The sequence below is a fragment of the Pogona vitticeps genome, chromosome 1 (assembly GCF_051106095.1).
Source record: "Pogona vitticeps strain Pit_001003342236 chromosome 1, PviZW2.1, whole genome shotgun sequence".
Classification (NCBI taxonomy): Eukaryota; Metazoa; Chordata; class Lepidosauria; order Squamata; family Agamidae; genus Pogona; species Pogona vitticeps.
In genome coordinates this window covers 257,845,424-257,864,321 of record NC_135783.1, presented here as the reverse complement: position 1 = coordinate 257,864,321, position 18,898 = coordinate 257,845,424, and the positions used below count along the sequence as shown (strand labels likewise).

Sequence of the window (18,898 nt, the reverse complement as noted above, 5' to 3'; positions counted from 1 at the left end):
GTAAGAAGGCAGAATAGAAAAAAATGCCACTAAATTGGAAAAGGTGAATATAGCACTTACACTTGAAAAGCATATCTTGGGAAAATGGCAGTCACATCTTTAATTCCAACCCCAACCCCAACCCCCCCCCCCACACACAGCTTGTAACCATACTGGTTGGAAGAATCTAGAAATCTGCAATCCAAACTGTAACTCTTCCAAACCATGCCCAATTCAATACATTTAGTTGATTTACTGGCAAGGAAAATGAACTTTGGCTTTATTATTTTAAATGCCTTTCTCAGCTATAGAAAACCTCAGGAGGCTACAGGGTGGTTTGGCCATGTTATTACTTAAGATAAAATACAAACTCAGTTGTTATTTTAAAAAAGAACAGCAGTTTTAGACTGGAGAACAAAAAAAAGAAAGAAAAGAAAAGAAAAGAAAGAAAAGAAAAATCAAGGACAACCCTGACCCCATCCATTATAAATTCTCCCCTCTAATTTCCTTTCCATTTAAAAACGGTATCAGGAGTCAGAACATAACAAAACTATATTACTCTCTCTCCCTTAGAAAACCAGTCACCCACAGCAGTATCAATAAAATTATCTCACATGCAATATGAACTTATATAAAAAAGAGACTTTTTTCCTGATCACAGCGAGATGCTGCAGCTGCTGCTTATGATAATCTCAAGGGGATAGGGGGGAGTACCTTATTGTCCATTCTCATCACTCCTCCCAAACTTTAGTGTTTACACTTATAACTCTGTGTGGTGTCCAAAATAAACATTGGTAAGTCAGTGCGTAGGCAGCTGCTCATTGTCCTTGCATTAGATGAGCCCTGTGCTTCTGAATACGTAAACAGCTGGAGTCTATTTTAATTACTTAACATCAGTCAAGACCTATACCTAACTCATGCAAACAAGAAGTCTAATATAAATCAACAGTCGGAAAGAAGCAGTTATCTTGGCTACTTAGAAGGAGTAGAACATCAACACAAAAATGTATGTGCTCTCTACAAGATCTATTGTTATTGTTCTATTTTGTTACAAATATAAAAAGTAAGTACCATCCTGTTCTTCTGGCTTGTTAATGTGCTGCTCTGTCAGTGCTTGCTGGCACCATTATTGTTGTTTCTATACTTTTATAAAGCACCATTTGCAACAGCATAGATTTCAGTGAGTAGAATAGACAATTGCATGAAAAATAACGCCATTTTGATTATTCTACTACAGTTCTGCAAGAGGATTACTGTGGATTGCCATTTTGTGCCTAGACTGCCTCCCCCTCCCCATCTGCCAAACTTACATTTAAAGATACAGCCTTTCTTCTGCTAATTAATTCTGTCAAAGGGCTGGAATATTAACACCCACCCAGCAAACACTACTTCCTTGCCTTCTTGCCTTGTGCATGTGCTTGCATAGCTCCTATCCTTAGGAAAGCATGAGAGAAACGATCAGTCATTTGTATATAATATTTTCTCAGGGTTTAAAAACACTGACTAGGATCGCGATCACGTCATTCACGATGTTAATCTAATCAGTTAATGCAGAAGGATGCAGATTCAAACTTGTTCTTCAGTAAATACTAACACACGAGAAAACTGTTGCCTTTTCCTGTGTGATCACTGACTATAGGCTGGATTTGAGTGTTACTGTGCAGATCCCCATTGCAATTAATGATAAAGTTGTCCGTGTGCATTTTAAACATTGTTAGCTGCAATGTAAACAGAGTGGTGGTGACAGCAGTTCAGTCATTATATCTGACTACTTGAAAGAGAATAAGCTGTATTTGTTCAGACTTTACAAGGACCTTTGGAAATAAGAGAGGTAGATAAAAGCAGGAATCATTTACAATATGGGCCATCCAGTCAATGCCAATAAGGATTCTGCTGCACAGGTAAGTACAAATGTTTGCATTGGATAGCATGAATTTTTAAACTAAACTGAAGTAATAGAGATGAAAGAGAGACTTTAATAATCCACATTCTCCATCCTTTAAAACTATCATGAAAATAAAAAAGCACAGCCACCATGTCACTAAAGACATCATAAAAACACCTCCTCTTTGGATATTATTGATGTATAATATTAATTTTCTGAAATGACTGGATATTTGTCCTTAAAGCCTCTTTTTCTTTATAGTAAAAGACACTGCAAAGGAAAGTGTTGTAAATGATGCTTTCTAATGTCACCACATGATAGCTCCCCAAACAGTAAAGTGGCTTGCACATATAAACTTCAATAATAAATATATTGGTGTAACTGGAAGTCATCCTGTTTCTCATCCCAACAGAAAAAATGGATCATGTGAGATAATTATATCAACAGACAGATCTAATTATGCTAACCCCATGCATAAATAATTTTCACTATTTAGTAGATGAATTTTCTTCCAAAGAGAAGACACTAACTGAGTTGGATTCTACAGTGCAGCATTACAATGAACTATACTAGTATAGGTTGCAGGCTGGTGGAGAGAATCTCTGCTTTGAATCCTCTTCTTCATTTTTTAAAAAAGAGAACCCTTCCATCTCATTACATATTAAAAACACCTAAAAAATAAAAACCACATCCAGAGAGAAAAATCTAGCCCACCTCCATTTCCCCTGGAGGAGGCTGAAATGTAAAGTGGCAAAGAGCATTAGGAATACACTGCTCCCAGTCCTTTATCTTTCCCAAAATATTGCAGTGTCTCTTTTGGTGTGGGTTATTTGAGCTCTGCTGATATCTGAAGTCCAACAGGAAGAATAAACCTTTTCTCCCTCTTCTGTCCCAACTTCAAAGTTATTTGGAGACTGCATCCCGATTAGGTATTTAGGGCAGGAAATGTGAAAGGGAATTCATATTTGCACTCCCTTTCATAGCTCTTCCCATCTGTCAGAGGGTCTAGGTTCAGTAAAAATGACTGCTGCTCTGGGGATCATTTTACAGGGCCATAACACTTTGCATCTCTGCACTCCTCACTTTGATCCTGCTAGATAAAGAAATGGAAACATTCAGAAATAAAGTTACCTTTGCTTACACCCTGCTTTTTTCAAATATTTAGAGTCATCAAAGTAGAATCATGCAGAGCAATGATATGAAAACACACGAGTGAAGCCAGTTTATTACGCTTTATTCTCCCATCAAATCATACTGGTAGCTAAGGAAGGATAGCATTCTAATGGCTTGGGTCCATCTCACTCCCCAAAACAAAAAGCATACCATCATGGACATACAATTGCATGCTTCTGCAGACAGAGAGCAAGCACACATGTATCAGTACTAAGAAAAGTCACTAGTCATTATGATTTGCATCAGGTCAGGGCCAAGCATAGTCATCACATGTAGTGCTGCTGAAATAGGTTCAGACTTCAGAAATGGATGTACTGCTGCCTATGTCACAAATCTATCTCTGGTCACTTTCTAAATCAAGGCAAGCAGGTATGGGTGTGACAGCATTGGAACACTGAATCAGAAAGATTTGGCTTTGCAGCAGTTTGATTCAAAGCCTGTAGCATGTATGCATTACATCCACAGACCCCCTTCCTTCCTTTCCTTCTTTCCTCTGGTCCCACTTCTGCAAATCTGTCCTTTTCTACTCATGCCTCTGCTGATCCTTTTATGGTTTGCTGTGAAGCTGCTTTCTCATTTAAAGCTTGAGACTATTACATTTCTGAAAAACTTTTCTTCACAGTCTTAGAATACAGAACATCAAAAGTTTGAAGAGCAATTTTGCAAAACACACCATGATTCACAACTCAGAATTATTCCATAACAATGATCACCACATTCCCCTTGTCATCTGTTATTCCTTTCTCTTACTTTCAAGCATGCAGGAATTACCTGATCTCTAGTAACATAAACTAGTTTAAAATGATATGTCAGCAGAGATGAGATAATTCCTGCTTATATTACTTGAAAATAAGGAAAAATAGTAATGGATGTGTGATGAAAAATGGTGATCCTGTATGGAATCATTCTGAGTTGTGAATCATGATGTATTTTGCAAAATTAGTTCAAAATTTTGGATGTTTTGTACTCTTAGACTGTGAAGTGCCATTCCACATTATTTTTCCATAGAAAGGTTTTTCAGAAATATAGCAGTCTCAAAATGTCAATGAGAAAGCAGCTTCACAGCAAACCATATTTACAGTGCTTTCCTTTGGCATGTCCCTCTTCCACCCCTGAACATCATGCCTCAACTGTCTTCATCACCAAAACACCACCTACAGACATATCTCCTGACTTTACACAAACATATCACAACTAAGCATATGAGAAAAGGCAAATTTGATTCATTCTGGCTTAAAAACATAGAAGCTCCCCGGTGGCAGAAGATGGGGGGGGGAGCTGCTTTGGGATCAAAAAGGGCTGGAACACTTCGCATCAGCCTTTGTGACATGATGAGAGTTTAAAAAAAATCAAATTCACCCATTTTATAAGCAGAGCAAATCCCATGGTATTTGACTATGTCGTTGCAGTCTAAATTTCACAGATGTGGCCACAACCAAGCTAGGGAGACCCCAGAGATATTCTTAACTAAATGTCATTTTCACAAGACTGCTGCTGACTCACTGTTGCTTGCCCCGTGGGATCTTCCTGACATACTTGTGATGAAACAGACAAGTACGGTAACACTTGCAATAGTTTCTCCATCCTTCCAAGCTAAGTGGAAACAGAACTTTAAAACACATTCCTTAATCTGGCTTTTACCAGACAAGTTTCCTAATAGTACAGTAGGTAACCAATATTTTTGTCAGTTGATTTATACTGCTTGTCAAAGAGAAGTAATTCTATGCTCTCAGGTGAAATCTATTCACGAACACTTTTTTTGCGAAGCACATGCCTCCAATTCACGCAGCAGCTTTTACTCACACCCTTGTGGTTATGGAATCAGGGCTATTTCATACACATTCATTTCCATGGCCCCTTGGGCATATTAATTTATATGCAGCACTGCAGTCAAGATTCAACAGCCCATTATTCTTAGTGATTCTAAAGCCCTTCATTCTGTGACCAAGAGTTACAGCGTTCAGCAGCAGGCCCCATTAAATACTCTTCATGCTGATATGTCTCTTAAAGATCATGGATCACTTTTACAATGTGAACTGAAGTTGCATTTGATCTGACTTTTTATATGCTAATTATTTCATACAAATTGGTAATATTTTGAGGATCAACCATGGAGCACTTTGGAATGCCTGTAAGAAAGATTCTGTACCAATGCCACTTATTAAATTTGAAATGCCATTGGTAGAATTCTATCACAACATAATGAAAATGAACTTGCATTAAAGGGAGGGAGAGAGGGAGAAAAGAAGGAAGGAAACATTCAAACAGTTACAAGAGCATAGAAAGCATATGTTATATGCATACATTATACTGGGAAATCCTTGATTATGAATTCTTAAGGCTTTCTTTATGCAGAAATTTGTAGTAAGCAACCACATGCTTTTATGGCATTGCAAATTGCATAATATGTGCTAAAGATACATTTCTGTCCTTTTGTACTAAGAGAAGATAAGCTGATAGACACGTTTTGGAAATTTTGAATATAATGGCAAAGGTAGGCAATACTTTTATTAGGAAGCAACTAAATGGGATGTTGTTCTAGGTTGATAGGTATTTTCTACACTGTATGAGCTGACATTGCTGTTGACGGCCTCATGGAAATGTTTAAGTATGTTGCAAATGTCCACACAGCACATGGTCAAACTAGCTATATTTCTACCTATAGCACATAACACTTTCCTATTATCCGGAACCTCTTCGCTGCTAGTCGTCCACTTTTTAAAATTCACTTTCCAAAGTGACAGAGCACTGAATTGACAAAGGATAGCCATTTCTGAATTACTCCTTTATCACCTATCTGTTGAATGTACTGTTGACCGCCTCCTCCTTGCTTCATTTCCTGGGATCTCAGAGCTCTTCCAAAAGGCAAATGAGCAGCAGAAAGAGGGAGTAGAGGGCAAGAAGCAGAAAAGCCAAATGGGAGGTGTCTTGTTTCCAGAACAGAGAGGAAAGCAGTAGTACAATGCACCAGAAAGCAGATGCAGATGTTGGTAGAAAAAGAGAGGGGACAAGCTGAAGAAGCATCCATGACAAACCAGCAGTAGGGAAGAATCCATGACCTACTCCCACATGAACCCATACCAAGCAAGCTACAGCCTCTCCCCTAAAGTTGTTGTCCTGGGGAAGGGGGGAATCTTTGCTAAGGGCAAAGGCTTCCCTGCAAATCTGTATTGAAGCAACAGTGACTATATAAGCCTAGCCAATAAAGAAGGGGAAAAGATTCCTCTATCAATAAGTTCCCTCTTTATCTCACCAAAATCAGCCCACTTCGTCTTTTCAAAGTCTACTGCTAGTGTTTCCTATTAGCTTTTTAGTAGCTCTGGGAAGATTTCTGGGATAATGCAAAGCATGTGGGTTAAGCACAAGCATTCAGAGCAATGAAAAGTAAGGACACTGTCCTTATTGCTCATAAAAACCAATTAGCCATGACTTGACTCTGCATCTACCCATTCTGATGCTGAATTACTACTGCATAACCTGACATAGTGCTAAGGTATAATTTTTTTTCTTAAAGGAAAACTTCTTTTAGAGTAGTGCCAACCCTAGGAGTATGAGCCTGATGGATATAATGCTGAACCATCACAATAGAACTCATCACACTCAATGTGATCAGGACACACTTCTCCACTGCCACAAAAGACAAAATTAGGCATCATACAAGCCAGAAAGTGAGATAATGCAATCAGAATGGAAATGTTACCACCCCAAACAGTTTTTCCAGCTGAAAAAATCAACAAAAATGTAATACTGAATATTTATAAAAAAAGAGATTTACTCACAATTAGGTTTATGTTGTGCAGTCAATAGCAAAAACATTTAAATTAATAGTTACAACTTCAGCACAAACAGCAGGACAAAGTCTGCCAAGCCGCACTGTTAGACCACTTTAGATCACCCACCCCTCTCTTCAGGTTGTGTTCAAGGACTACATGGCTTGTTGTTGCTGTCAGATAATTCACTGTCTTACAGTGGGATATGCTGATGTTGGTAAGGATACATAAGAAACAAAAGTCATTAAATTGAAGAGCAAAGAGGAATTTAGGCAGGACCTCTGCCTAAATGCAACTAAGCCAAGTCTATACAAAGGTAGATGTACAGGTTCCCTGATCCATATGATCTGCAACAATGTTGCTGTTTGGAAAATAATAATTTTACATTTCCCATTTGACCTTTGCAAATAGGACATGAGCTGCTCAAGCTCAATAAAATACTTCATCCAATGGAACAAACTAGTTCCTTTTAAATACTGCTCTTTGGACCATTCTACATCTTTAATTAAATATGTGGGTGGGGGGAGAGAAACAGATTGAATTTTTACTAATTGATAAAACTTTTGCTGAACATCTGGACTACTATTAGTTGTGATGCAATTAAAAATCAAAATCAGTCCCCAGGCAAGAAGGGTCATTCATTTAACACAGCGATATTTAAAAATGAACATTATGACAACAAAATGCAAACTCTACACATAGGCTGTATCTTTATCAGGAACAACAAAAACCTGCACAAAAATATGCAAGTTTTTTTTAGTTCTTAAGAACTCTTCATAAGGCTAAATGGTAAAAACTTTGGGAAGGGTTGGATTAATTTCTAACATGCACAGTGTTACACATAGGCCCCAAATAGTTTTAGAATGATACTTTATCTCATGGCAGCATGGACACTACTTTTTCTTGTATGAAATAATGACAAAATATTTCAGAAATCTGTAACTTACTGAGAGATGTGTGTGATTGGGGTCAGCAAAGTTTCACCCTCCAAGTCCAGTTCATCAGCAAAGCTGTTAGTCCTAATGATTGGTCCCGTGATCGTATCTAAAAATGGAGATGTTTTTTTCACTGTGAATAAAAGGAAGAAGCAGGTAAAGGTTAAACTATATTGTTACCTATATATTTCAAAAAAATTGATTTAAAACATATAAACATCTGAACTATTAATTTAAAGGAAATAATTAACATGCACGAATGGGACTAGTGTGGATACAAATAGAAGGGAGACTCTAGGGTTTTTGCTACTTTTCCTTTTTCAGATCCCATTGTATATGAGCAATAAGATAAAAGAACGCTTGATGAATACTTTCTGTCTTAACCACAACACATTTCCATTCTTGTTCATAAAATATTTTCCTATTTACTAGCTTAAATAGATGGAAACCAACTTCAAGTCTCCACACAGCCATAAGGCACAGTGATTAGCCACATACAAGTTGCTTGTAAATCGCTGGTAAGGACGCTCCCCAAAGGTCATCCAAAGAAGGCAGACTATAAAAGCAATGCAAAAAACTAAAGAATATATTATTTATATACAATACAATACAATAATATATAAATTTCAGTGGGGTTTACTTCAGCCAGGACTCAAACTGGATATAGCATCAGAACTATGGCAGAGTCTGGGAAAATGGCAGGTGTTCAGAGAAGCCTCTGAAGGAAAAGGGGACAGTTGTATTTTATTACCAGAACTGAATCTTGCACTAAACTGCCAGCTATACAAAGATCAGGATGAATACACATGTGTTTTTATTTAGAACGATTCATCCTTCACCTTTAAAACCTGTACTTTTCTGGCACAGTTGTAGAGCATGTATTCTTTTAGGCATGATTCAGTGCGATGCAAAATAGCTCTTTATTCAGCCTTTGAGGATGGGTATTTTATGATACTGGAGGTGATGTTAACTGAGGAAACAACCCTGTTTTGGGTAGAGTAGACTGTGGCATTAAAAGGGACGGTGGAAGAAACATTCCTCTATTTTCACCTTCTTTTATTTTTAATATTTCCCTAACTGACACAGTGAAATTCTAAAACCATGTCTGGCTGATGCATTGCCATTTCAATATGTCAATATGTCACTTACTCTTCTAACAAACAAAAGTCTGAGAAAAAAAGACAGGAAAGGGGGCTAGACTCTGTCCTTAGACTCTGTCCACACAAGGCAGCACAGCCCCAGCAGAGTCAGCCTTCACTCCAATATTCTTCCCTAATGCAACCCTAACCCTAATCCCAAGCAATATTTCCTTTAATCTTGCCTGACAACAGGGTTTAGAACATTACTGTTAAAACAAATGAACATTGCAACATGCTGAAGACATCAGTAATGAAGCAGTGGTAGAATTATGCTCTGGGATACTCAATTTGATCACACCACTGTGCTTCAAGCATGTCATTATATTCCCCATTTTGCTTTATTAAAAACAGAAAATAAGAATAGCAAGCTTTCTTCAAGTGCAAAATGAAAATGACAAAATTCTGTGACTGGGAAAGAGGAAAAATTAGAAAATGGTAAAGGCTTTGGTGAGAAAAGACTGAAAATTCAGCAAGTGTTTGTATGCATGTGTGTGCATCTGTGCATTTAATCCAGAAGCCACAAAAACAATTTTCAACATGAGGAAGGAATATGGATTTTTTTCCAAGTAAAGAGTGATATTTTATGTGGTTCAAAGGCAATATTCTTATAAACTCTGTGTAATGTTTATATTGCTTTTGACCTTTTCTTATAAAATCTGGACTATAGGACACAGGTTTCATTGACATCCGCAGTTTCAAAACCAATGTTTTCACAAACAAGCCTAATTGCCATCAGTGAAAGTACCAGCACTAAATTTTGGTGAACAAGAACACAGTACCAATTAACGTAAGGGGTGGTTCTGTTGATGGAACTTCTGCCAAGAGCAGATCTGGATGGAGAAGCAATTCTTCCTCTACACACAAAGCCCTTCTATACCCATAAAACCTACTCCAGAAAGCTGTGAAAACTTCCAGACTTGGGTATCAGTGTGTTGTATGGAAGGGGAAGCAAAGCACCCATACAACACATTTTCCAGGCCATTTTTAACAGTCCCTTTCCTTCCTTGCTACTACATTAGAACAACTACACCAATGCTGAAATTCTGGTTCAATGGGTGGTAGGAATCAGGTCTGAATATGCACTTTCCTCCTGTATTGTTATTTGTATCTCTGCTCACATGAGAATAAAAACTACACCATACCTTTTTCCCCTACTGCTGTTGAGATTTGTTATTTATTTTGACTAGAGATACATTGCAATTTGAAATTGCAAGTGCTGACTTTAGAAAGGCTGTCTATCTGTAAAATTAAACGTGGGTAAGGGTGGGAGAGTGCAGAATCCTGATCAACCAACACCTCATGTCAGAATTGTTAAATCCAAATGCTGCAGTGGAGAGTTTAACAGAAGTACAGGAAAGAAAGGGATGCTTTTTACCTGGAGAAGTGGGGGAACTGGAAGATGGTTGCTCTGTGGAAAAGGATGACCAGGAATGCTGCCGAACTGAGTCAACAGGTGAAAGGGGGAAAAGACCACGCATAGGAAACAGAAAGGCACAAAGTCAGCAAGAGAAACAATAATGCAATCAAAAACATAATTGCATCAGTTAATCGTTTTTTAAGAAATAAAAAGATAGGTTTAAAAAAAATATGAATATTTCAGTGCTACTAAGATAAACGGACTGCTTCTCATCTATATAATTTAAAACTGAGCTAATACCACAGAGGCCTTTTTCATGATGCAGCCAAAGTTAAATACTCAAGAACTCAGTTTTCAGTGGTAGAGATATGAATGTACTTAATTTTCCCTTAAATTTAATTTTCCTTTATTTGGAGCAAAGCTTGGGGAGCTCCTGAGAGAACGGGGGGGGGGGGGCTCCGTTCTGTTTCTCTCTGGTGTGGAAGATACTAAAAATGTCCTATCAGCAAAGGGAAGTTCTCAGAGCTTCTTGGAATATGAAAAGTCAATACAGTATATGAAGGTGTGGTAGTTAAAAAAGAGTTTACTACATCTAATTAGTGAGCAAAAAAAATTAAATCTCACCACATATTCAGACTGGCCAATCTAGCTGCAAAGGTTTGAGTTGTCACCCTTGGGAAACATCTGGAAGTGTCTGGGGTTTGTCTATGCAGTGCAATTTATTTAATGTGTTTCTAGATACTTTCTAGCTGCTTATAATTTTGGTGCTAAGTTTATGGTTGAACTGCACCCTACTTCATCCACATTAGGTAAGCAAGTAACCCAGTAATTCTGAATTAAGTCCCTTATTTACTTCCTCATGTCTTTTTGCTGAAAAAGAACAAGGGAGAGAAAATGAATCTCTCTGTACAATTTTGTTAAAATACAGCCTGAGATTCCAGGAGTCCAGTGTGCGCGTAGGAGGGGACAAAAGATGTATGTGTGCTTTTAAATGTTTTTATAATTTTAATCTGCATGTACTTGATGATTTTAAAGTGTTCATTTTTCATTACTTTTTAATGATTGATACATCTTATTTTAATTTTTTGTTCATTTTAAGGTCTGTGAGCTTCCTGAAGTCCCACCACGTGGGAGAAAGGGGGCATAAAAAATGACATAAACAATAAATAAATACATTGTTGTATAAAATAATATCCAGTGTCTGTAAACTAAATCAGTTAGAAAAGTAGACTTTTCCATTAATTTACATGGACGGATTCATCTATGTTAAATAATTAGTTTCATTAATTTCAGTGGGAAAATTAAGTATCTTTTACAAATCTCTTCCCTACTGAAACTTAAGACATGAGACTTTTGGTTATATCATATCTGAAGTTTTGTCTTTTATCTCTGCCATAATAAAAACGAGATTAAAGTTTCCTAAATAGAAATAGATTTTTTTTATCTGAGATTTTGAGGCTACAATCCTGTACACACTTACCCAGGAGTAAGCCTTATTGGACACAGTGAAACAAGCTTCTAAATAAACATGCAGAGGTTTACACAGTGGTGGGCTTTTGAGGGATTGTTGTTCGTTTGTTTTTTGTGGGTTTTTTTGTATCAAACAATAGTCAAATACCAGGTAAATATTATAAAGCCCTAAATACTGTAAGTCACCAAGTAATGAAAAAAAAACAACAACAACAATTTGGTGTATATACAATGAGCCTCATGGTTCTGAGGTTAAACTGAAGTGTTACAGCCAAATTCTGCTGACGGCCTGGGTTCAATCCCAGGTAGCTGGCTCAAGGTTCACACAGCCTTCTGTCCTTCCGAGGCTGGTAAATTTAGTACCCAGCTTGCTGGGGTTTGGGCAATGTGTAACCTGTATGATTAAATTGTGAACCATCCAGCGAGTGTTTTAACTGCTATGGGGTGATATATAAGCAGCATGCTTTGTTTGCTTTATACTATGGACTCATGTCTTAGATTACTTTCATATCACATTAATTCAGTAAGACTTTCAATTGAAGGCTTTCTACTTTTCTGATATAATTTCTAAGGAGATAGCTGTGTTAGTCTGTTGCAGTAAAACCAATACAGTACTTGGTAAAATCACATTTCTTCTTTCAACCTATGCAAGAGTCTGTTGCAAGAACAGTTGGATAGTTCTGAGTTTGTGCAAAGCAGTATCTAGCAATACTTCTTTGCACAAGGCCACAAGTTGTTGCACCACTTCGATGGTCCAGTGTAAGTACAGGACCCAAAGAAACCTTTGTGCTAATATAATATTCTTTTTTTAATTTCTGCCTTTGGTAACCTAATTATGATAATGGCTAGATGTTAAAGAATCTACATTTGGAACTGTCCTACCTCTGCTGTTATCTTATTTGAGAATTAATAAGCATACGGAAAGCAACGTTACGTTTCCAGTTTTTGACATGCTCTGGGTAAACAGAACTTCCTCAACTTACCAAAACATTTAAACATTCCTTTTTGTCCTGTATACTTGTAAGAGTTTCGAACACATGGAGGAGGGGGAAGAAAAAAGAGAATAGATATCAGAAGAAAAAGGAACCCTTCGTTTCCAACCTGCAGTTAGTACCGGCAGCTTATAGATTACATTGCCCTTTAAATAGTGTAAGTCATAGTAAAAGGTTAATGTCAGCTGCACACAGAAAGCAGTGAAAGAGAGCATTATCATTATTTTGTGCTACATAATTTATTGAGAAATACAGAACTACCGTACATGTGAACTTTCTGATATGTATTCAAATGCAGTATTCTTCACTGATATTTGCTTTCTACAACACATTTTGTAAAACTGCAGTCTATTTACAAGAGTACTTTGCAGACTCACAAACAGAAAAGATCTGCACCCTAAAAATATCCAATTGTGAGTAGCAGATGTACAGGAGGATGCAGCAGCATTTTATATGGGTGCTGATGGCCTGTGCAAATGTTCTTCAGAACATGTAATTAAACACACAGAGAGAGAGAGAGGCTAAGTTATTGCAGAAAGCCTAACAAGAACAATCAGACCATGATTCTTTCAAAGGAAGCTACTGCTGATGGTGTATAGAAATCAACTAGGTAGCACTGCAAACAAGAACTGTATCTAGAGTGATATTGCATGATAGAGGGCTTCTCACGTTCATTGGAGAGGGCTGAAGAGAGCTAAATAGGGTTGCTAGAGGCTGCGCTGGAGGTCTAGTATGACATTTGATGCAATCCTTGCATCCAAATGGCACATGCAGCTCAGTGGTGATGCAACAATATCATGAAATGGCCTAAGAAGACAGCCATTTCATGATACTGTATTGGCAAATTAAACATTTCCTCTGCACCATGGAGAGTAGATGAAGTTATTTTTTTTGTAGACTATATTAGGGCAGCTCTGATATGTTGCATCACTTACAAAAAAGACAAAGAAAAATTTAAAACGTTCTCCTTGAAGTGGGAGGATACAGGAGGGGTCAATAATGGGATTATTTCCCCCCTTTGGCGCTTGTCTTAAAGGTTGGGTCAAGAATCTGTCTGCAGCCAAATTCATCCATTGTGCAGAGGAAGTGATTAACTTGACAGCATTGTGAAGTGGCTGTGTTCTCAAACCACTTCACAGTATGGAAAACTGACAGTGGAAGGAGCCCTGACCACGGAAGATTAATTTCCAGCACATGCAGGAAATGAACAAAAACAGAGATTCTACCTGCCCCCCCCCCCAAAAAAAAACCATTAGAAGTCTCTGATAGGGACTCAACACAATGTGGGTAGGCACACTCTGGGGATTGGCAGTTTTGGTCCAGTGACTGTGTTGTATGATAGCTGAAAAAAGACAGCAAACCAGCCTGTTCCCACAGCGGACTAAACAATATGCTAAATGCCTGTCTCATTGCACCCAGAGATAGATTGAGGACTCTTTTAGTTAAATGTTATGGTTTCTATCTAATTGAGCAAAACAAATTTGAAATAAATGCCAAAGCAAAGTCCATGTTTTTTAAAAAATGCTCAGGATTCGGGTGTTCTCAATAAAGTGTCACATGTAGGGTGTTTACTAGGAAGGAAGGAAGGAAGGAAGGAAGGAAGGAAGGAAGGAAGGAAGGAAGGAAGGAAGGAAGGAAGGAAGGAAGGACCCAAAGGCTTCACAGAAATCAATTGTCATTGTTCAGAGCAATGTCAGAAAGCATTAAGAGTGGCTTTAAATGTTTTTAGATTTGAAGGTTTCTCCATAGTATTTATGTCCAGGGCAAAGAGGCAATAGTTATTAGAATTAAAATATTTTGAAACAGGTTGTTCAAACATGCATACATAGTAGCAGCCTGTTGGACGTTTCAAACTGGCAAGGGTTACAGCAGAACAGCCACTTGTGGCCCTTTTCAGATTTGCTGATAAAAGTATAGTGTTATCATCAGAACAGTCAGCTATGCATGCATTTAGGGTTTAAGTGCCAATGAGGCCCAGTTACACTGTGTGTCCTTATTTTAATTTATGGAAATTCTAACCATTCTTACCAGAATTTTCATATGAATCCAACTGAAAGTTGTCAGATCGCCTATCATCCAACACATGTTCAAATGTGATTTGTGGAACAGGTAACATTTTATCAGGAGAAGTAGATCCGTTATCTTTTTCGGTCTTAAATTTCTTCTTTTTCACCTAGTAAGAAAAAGCAATTTAAAAACAAAACGAAGTGCAACCTCCTACTAGATTAATAGTGAGAGGGTCTAATTAAGTCCATAGTACAGTACCCTTGTTCAATAAAATGAGACATTTTCAAACTAGGGAACATGAAACAAAATAACAGGGAAATTAAGCATTTTTTTAAGGGGTGGGAATGGGGGGAAACTGCATTAGAAGTCTGCCTGTCTTTCAAATACTTGGGGACCACAAGGCAGATTCTGATGTACAGCAGTGTTTAACAACTACAGTCCACAAGATGCTTACATATACTTATAGTTTACAGCCATGGAACCTGCAAATTTTAACTCTTCATTGCACTGCAGCTATTTTCTCCAACTACTGCTACCATTAACAGAAACTACTGTACATGAGATGAGGATCTGTCCTGCTAGTCTTCTGTTTCAGTGATAAGATGCATATGATACATATGTCTTTTTAAACACATAATAATTGAAAGTATTTGTTAATACTTGAAAGAAAAAATCATTATATTAAGCACATCAAATGTTTCTAATCATCAGTCCTTCATGGCACACATATTTAATCTCAGATCAAACTGTCCATCTAGTCCAGTAGTATCTCATTCTAGCACTTGCTTCCCACTTGCTTCACGCAGAAATCTTCTGGATCACTTGCTGAGTGATATGAGATTTTTGAAGTGGAAGTAGTATGCTAACTGATTTCAGATCTGCTGGCGCAATAATTGAATCTGTTGGTAGATATCAGCCAACAGAAGACCCAAACGAGGTTAGAGAAGGGGAAGAGCAGAAGAAATAGATGAGGCATGCCAGATCCAAACTCTTCTCACATCAGACACACAGCCACCATGCCAGGACAAATTTAAGTCATGGTCAGGGTAGTCCTGATTTCTAGAATCCCTGGGCTTAGAAAGTGTTTGGATTCAGCATAGACTCAGCTGACTTAGTGTTAGCCTAGTCATCCCTCAGTCATCTTGTCTAGTTTTGAATGCATTATTAGTTCACCAAGCAAACACTGCAAGAATTACAGGAAAGTTGTTCCTATTTCGTGGAACTGCTAATGAGAAGGCACCATCTTCCACAAATTATTAAAGGTACTTCCTGCTTGAAAGTGAAACGTGCAGTATATCAGAGGTAGGGAACGTTTGGATCATCAGATGCCTTAGACTTTAACTGCCAGAAGCCCTGGCCATTGTGACCAATAGTAAGAAAGAGCAGGAGCTGTATTTCAACGCCTGTGGAGGATCAAAAGTTTCCCAGTCCTAATAGGGGTGATGGGCAGGTGTATCAGTCTGTCCTGAAGCCAGGCTGCAAGCCATAAATATTCTACTGAAGATATCTTAAAGCACAGAAATAAATTCTTGGCAGGACAGGTTTTCCATTTGAGGACTGCTAGTTGTTAAAAGAGAATGAAAGTGCAACACGTTTTTATTCTCCAAGCCTACCTTAATCTACTGCTGATAAGGAAGGAAGAAGACAAGTACTTAACATGGCCTGCTAATGTTTCCTGCCAATTGCTCAGACCTGCAAACCACTCACATATCCCTTTATATGACACTAAATGAAGAACAACCTGTTATATTGTATGGAAGAATACTGAAATTTATTATATTCTATAGAAAGTTTATTATATATAGGAAAAAAGAACATCCTAAGAAAAAATAGTTCATATCGATCAAGCTTTGAATACTTATGTATCATATGTCAAAGGAAAATAACCAAGGCAAACAAAAATGCAGTTCCTTACCGACACTATCCCAATTTTCTTTGGCTTTGGACTAGGAGACATTAAATGATAATTTCTGGAAGGCTTTTTAATGTATATTTTCCACGTAGAAGAATCTGGATTCTCTGATGCATAGCACCGCCAGGCAGTCTAGAAGATTTCATCAGAAATGCACAATTGATTAGCTGAATTACTAAACACAGTGTATGTTTGCTAAAAATAGTCAAAGCTGCCATCACTAATTTACAAGACATTATTCTGCTTATCTGTAAATATCCATATAATCTGGAAATGGTGAAAACTAGAAAATTGGGTCAGGGAGAAAAGATTCAGTTTAGAAAATTCATGAGACAAGTTGACCTCTGATGCAGATTAGGTGAAAAATTCAAACAAATCCATTCTAAATAAAATGTGCAGAAGGAAAAAGGAGAGCAGACTTTAAAAGTCGCCTCTTCTAAATAAGAAAATTCTGTGTAGAACTATGTCAGTGAATCTCTTAATGGATTGAAACAACCTTTGCATTCATGGGTTGGTGACAGCATTTACCTGTGATTGGTTCTAAGGTGAAAGTCCTATAGGTCATTTTCACTCACGAGTACTAAAGACAACCCAGACAATTTCTGTGAAAAATGAAGGTGGGGGATCTCTCAGAGCAGCTGCTGGATCCATGACAAGCAGTAAATGCTCACTATGCAAACAAGCATCCCACAGGATAAGGATGAGGCACTTTCTCACCCTTTGTTCAGACAACAGTCTACTGAAAGTGAAAAGCATAAGCCTGACAGTCTTTTAAAAGGTTTTAATATTAAAGCACCTCATTCACTTTGAATCTCTGTTTGTGTCAAATGTATATCAAATATGCAAATAAATACATTTATATTTATACAGGATATATAGTATTTAGTCGCCATGTACCTGAATGAGAGAAGCAGCTGCTGGAATTTGTCGATTGAAGTGCTTCTGCCTTTGTTTCTGTTGTACCTTCAGAGCAAATCCAGAACCAAGAATTCCCTGAGGAGCATAAGAAGTAATGTTAAAAAAGCATATCAATATTTCTATTGGGGGAATAAATGTACTTTTCCGTTTTTAAATGTTTTAAACTCTCTCAGGTTACTGATCTTCTAATCATGTTCTAGCCAGTACCCTATTTGCTCCCTCCCTGGTGCGACTGTCTGCTGCACACACGATGGGGCTTTTCCCACATCCTTACCTGCCTGCCTGCCTTTGCATCTCAGAAGCTGCTTGACTGGCTATGTGGGTTTTGCCTGGCTTCTAGGATTCTCAGGGCCAAGGCCCTCTGGGCAGGGTGGTCACCCCACTTCATGAAACTTTGGTTCCAAAGACTTCTGAAGCCAGGCAGTATCCACACAGATGTCTCTGAAGCTGCCACACAATGGAGACAATCGAGCAACAATTTGAGCAAAGACCACTGTCCTCTTCCCTTTGATCATGAGTGCTACTACAAGGTGACAGGAGAAAGGGGGATTTTAAGCTGATTCAAATGATAGGCTCACAAAGTGCTATGTTCCATGAATGTACACAAAACACTGACTTATCTCATTAACTGCACTTCAACTTATTGGGTTTTTTTTCAGTTTGTCTTTTAATAATTTGGAAGCCACCTTGAATCCTTATGTTGGGTTTATGAAATAAAAATATAAAAGAATAAATCCTATTGTAGATTGTACTTTTAAAAATTGAATTTCTAATAAATTCTACCAGAAAGGAAGTTGAAGCAAAGCCTCAGATTCCGCAAAGTTGGGGTCAGACCTATTAATAAAGCTCCTGTTTGAGCTTTCACAACTCTTATATTTTACACTATATGGGATCCAAACATTTTTGCAAATTTGCACTTAAAGTTACAGTGCATAACTAACTGCCTGTTAGCAGAAAACATATGTAATACTAATAAAATCTGTGACACAATGTGATTATGAGAAATATGCATGCATAAACATCAACAAATTGCTCACTGCTATATATAAAGAAAGGCAGCACAATGTGATGGGATAAAATATTACAGACCAGATTTCTCAAATGCACAAATATCCAATCACTCTAGCAAAGGCATAGTTTTCAAAGAGATAACGTGTTTGTTTGTTACAGTAAAAACAACCAAGAACTACATGGCACTTTGAAAATGTTTTTTTTTTTTTGTGACACAATTTTTAGAAGACTGGACATGAGGAAAATGTGTGTCACTTAAAGAACCACAGTTTTTGTTTGTTCTGCTATTGAAAATGGGATGTGGGTTTGCATATACCAATTATTGATTCCACTATTACTGTAATAATGAC

The 18,898-nt window shown here is 37.6% G+C and overlaps 1 protein-coding gene and 1 long non-coding RNA gene across 5 annotated transcripts in view; one reads left to right on the top strand and one right to left on the bottom strand.

Moving 5' to 3' along the window:
• The window catches only part of LOC140703091 (uncharacterized), a 52,146-nt gene extending 43,238 nt beyond the window's left edge, over positions 1–8,908 (top strand). For all 3 annotated transcript variants that reach the window (XR_013540857.1, XR_013540856.1, XR_013540858.1), the window contains one exon: positions 1–8,908. This exon is cut by the window's left edge and continues 1,739 nt beyond it. This is a non-coding gene — a long non-coding RNA (uncharacterized LOC140703091).
• KCNQ1 (potassium voltage-gated channel subfamily Q member 1) overlaps positions 1–18,898 on the bottom strand; it is a 417,925-nt gene that overhangs the window by 279,529 nt on the left and 119,498 nt on the right. For both annotated transcript variants that reach the window (XM_020788821.3, XM_078383845.1), the window contains 6 exons: positions 17,517–17,612; positions 16,623–16,751; positions 14,729–14,873; positions 12,692–12,718; positions 10,257–10,322; positions 7,755–7,875 (listed from right to left, as the gene is read on the bottom strand). In XM_020788821.3, coding sequence (XP_020644480.3) covers positions 7,755–7,875; positions 10,257–10,322; positions 12,692–12,718; positions 14,729–14,873; positions 16,623–16,751; positions 17,517–17,612 — 584 coding nt within the window. The remainder of the gene's footprint in view (positions 1–7,754; positions 7,876–10,256; positions 10,323–12,691; positions 12,719–14,728; positions 14,874–16,622; positions 16,752–17,516; positions 17,613–18,898) is intronic.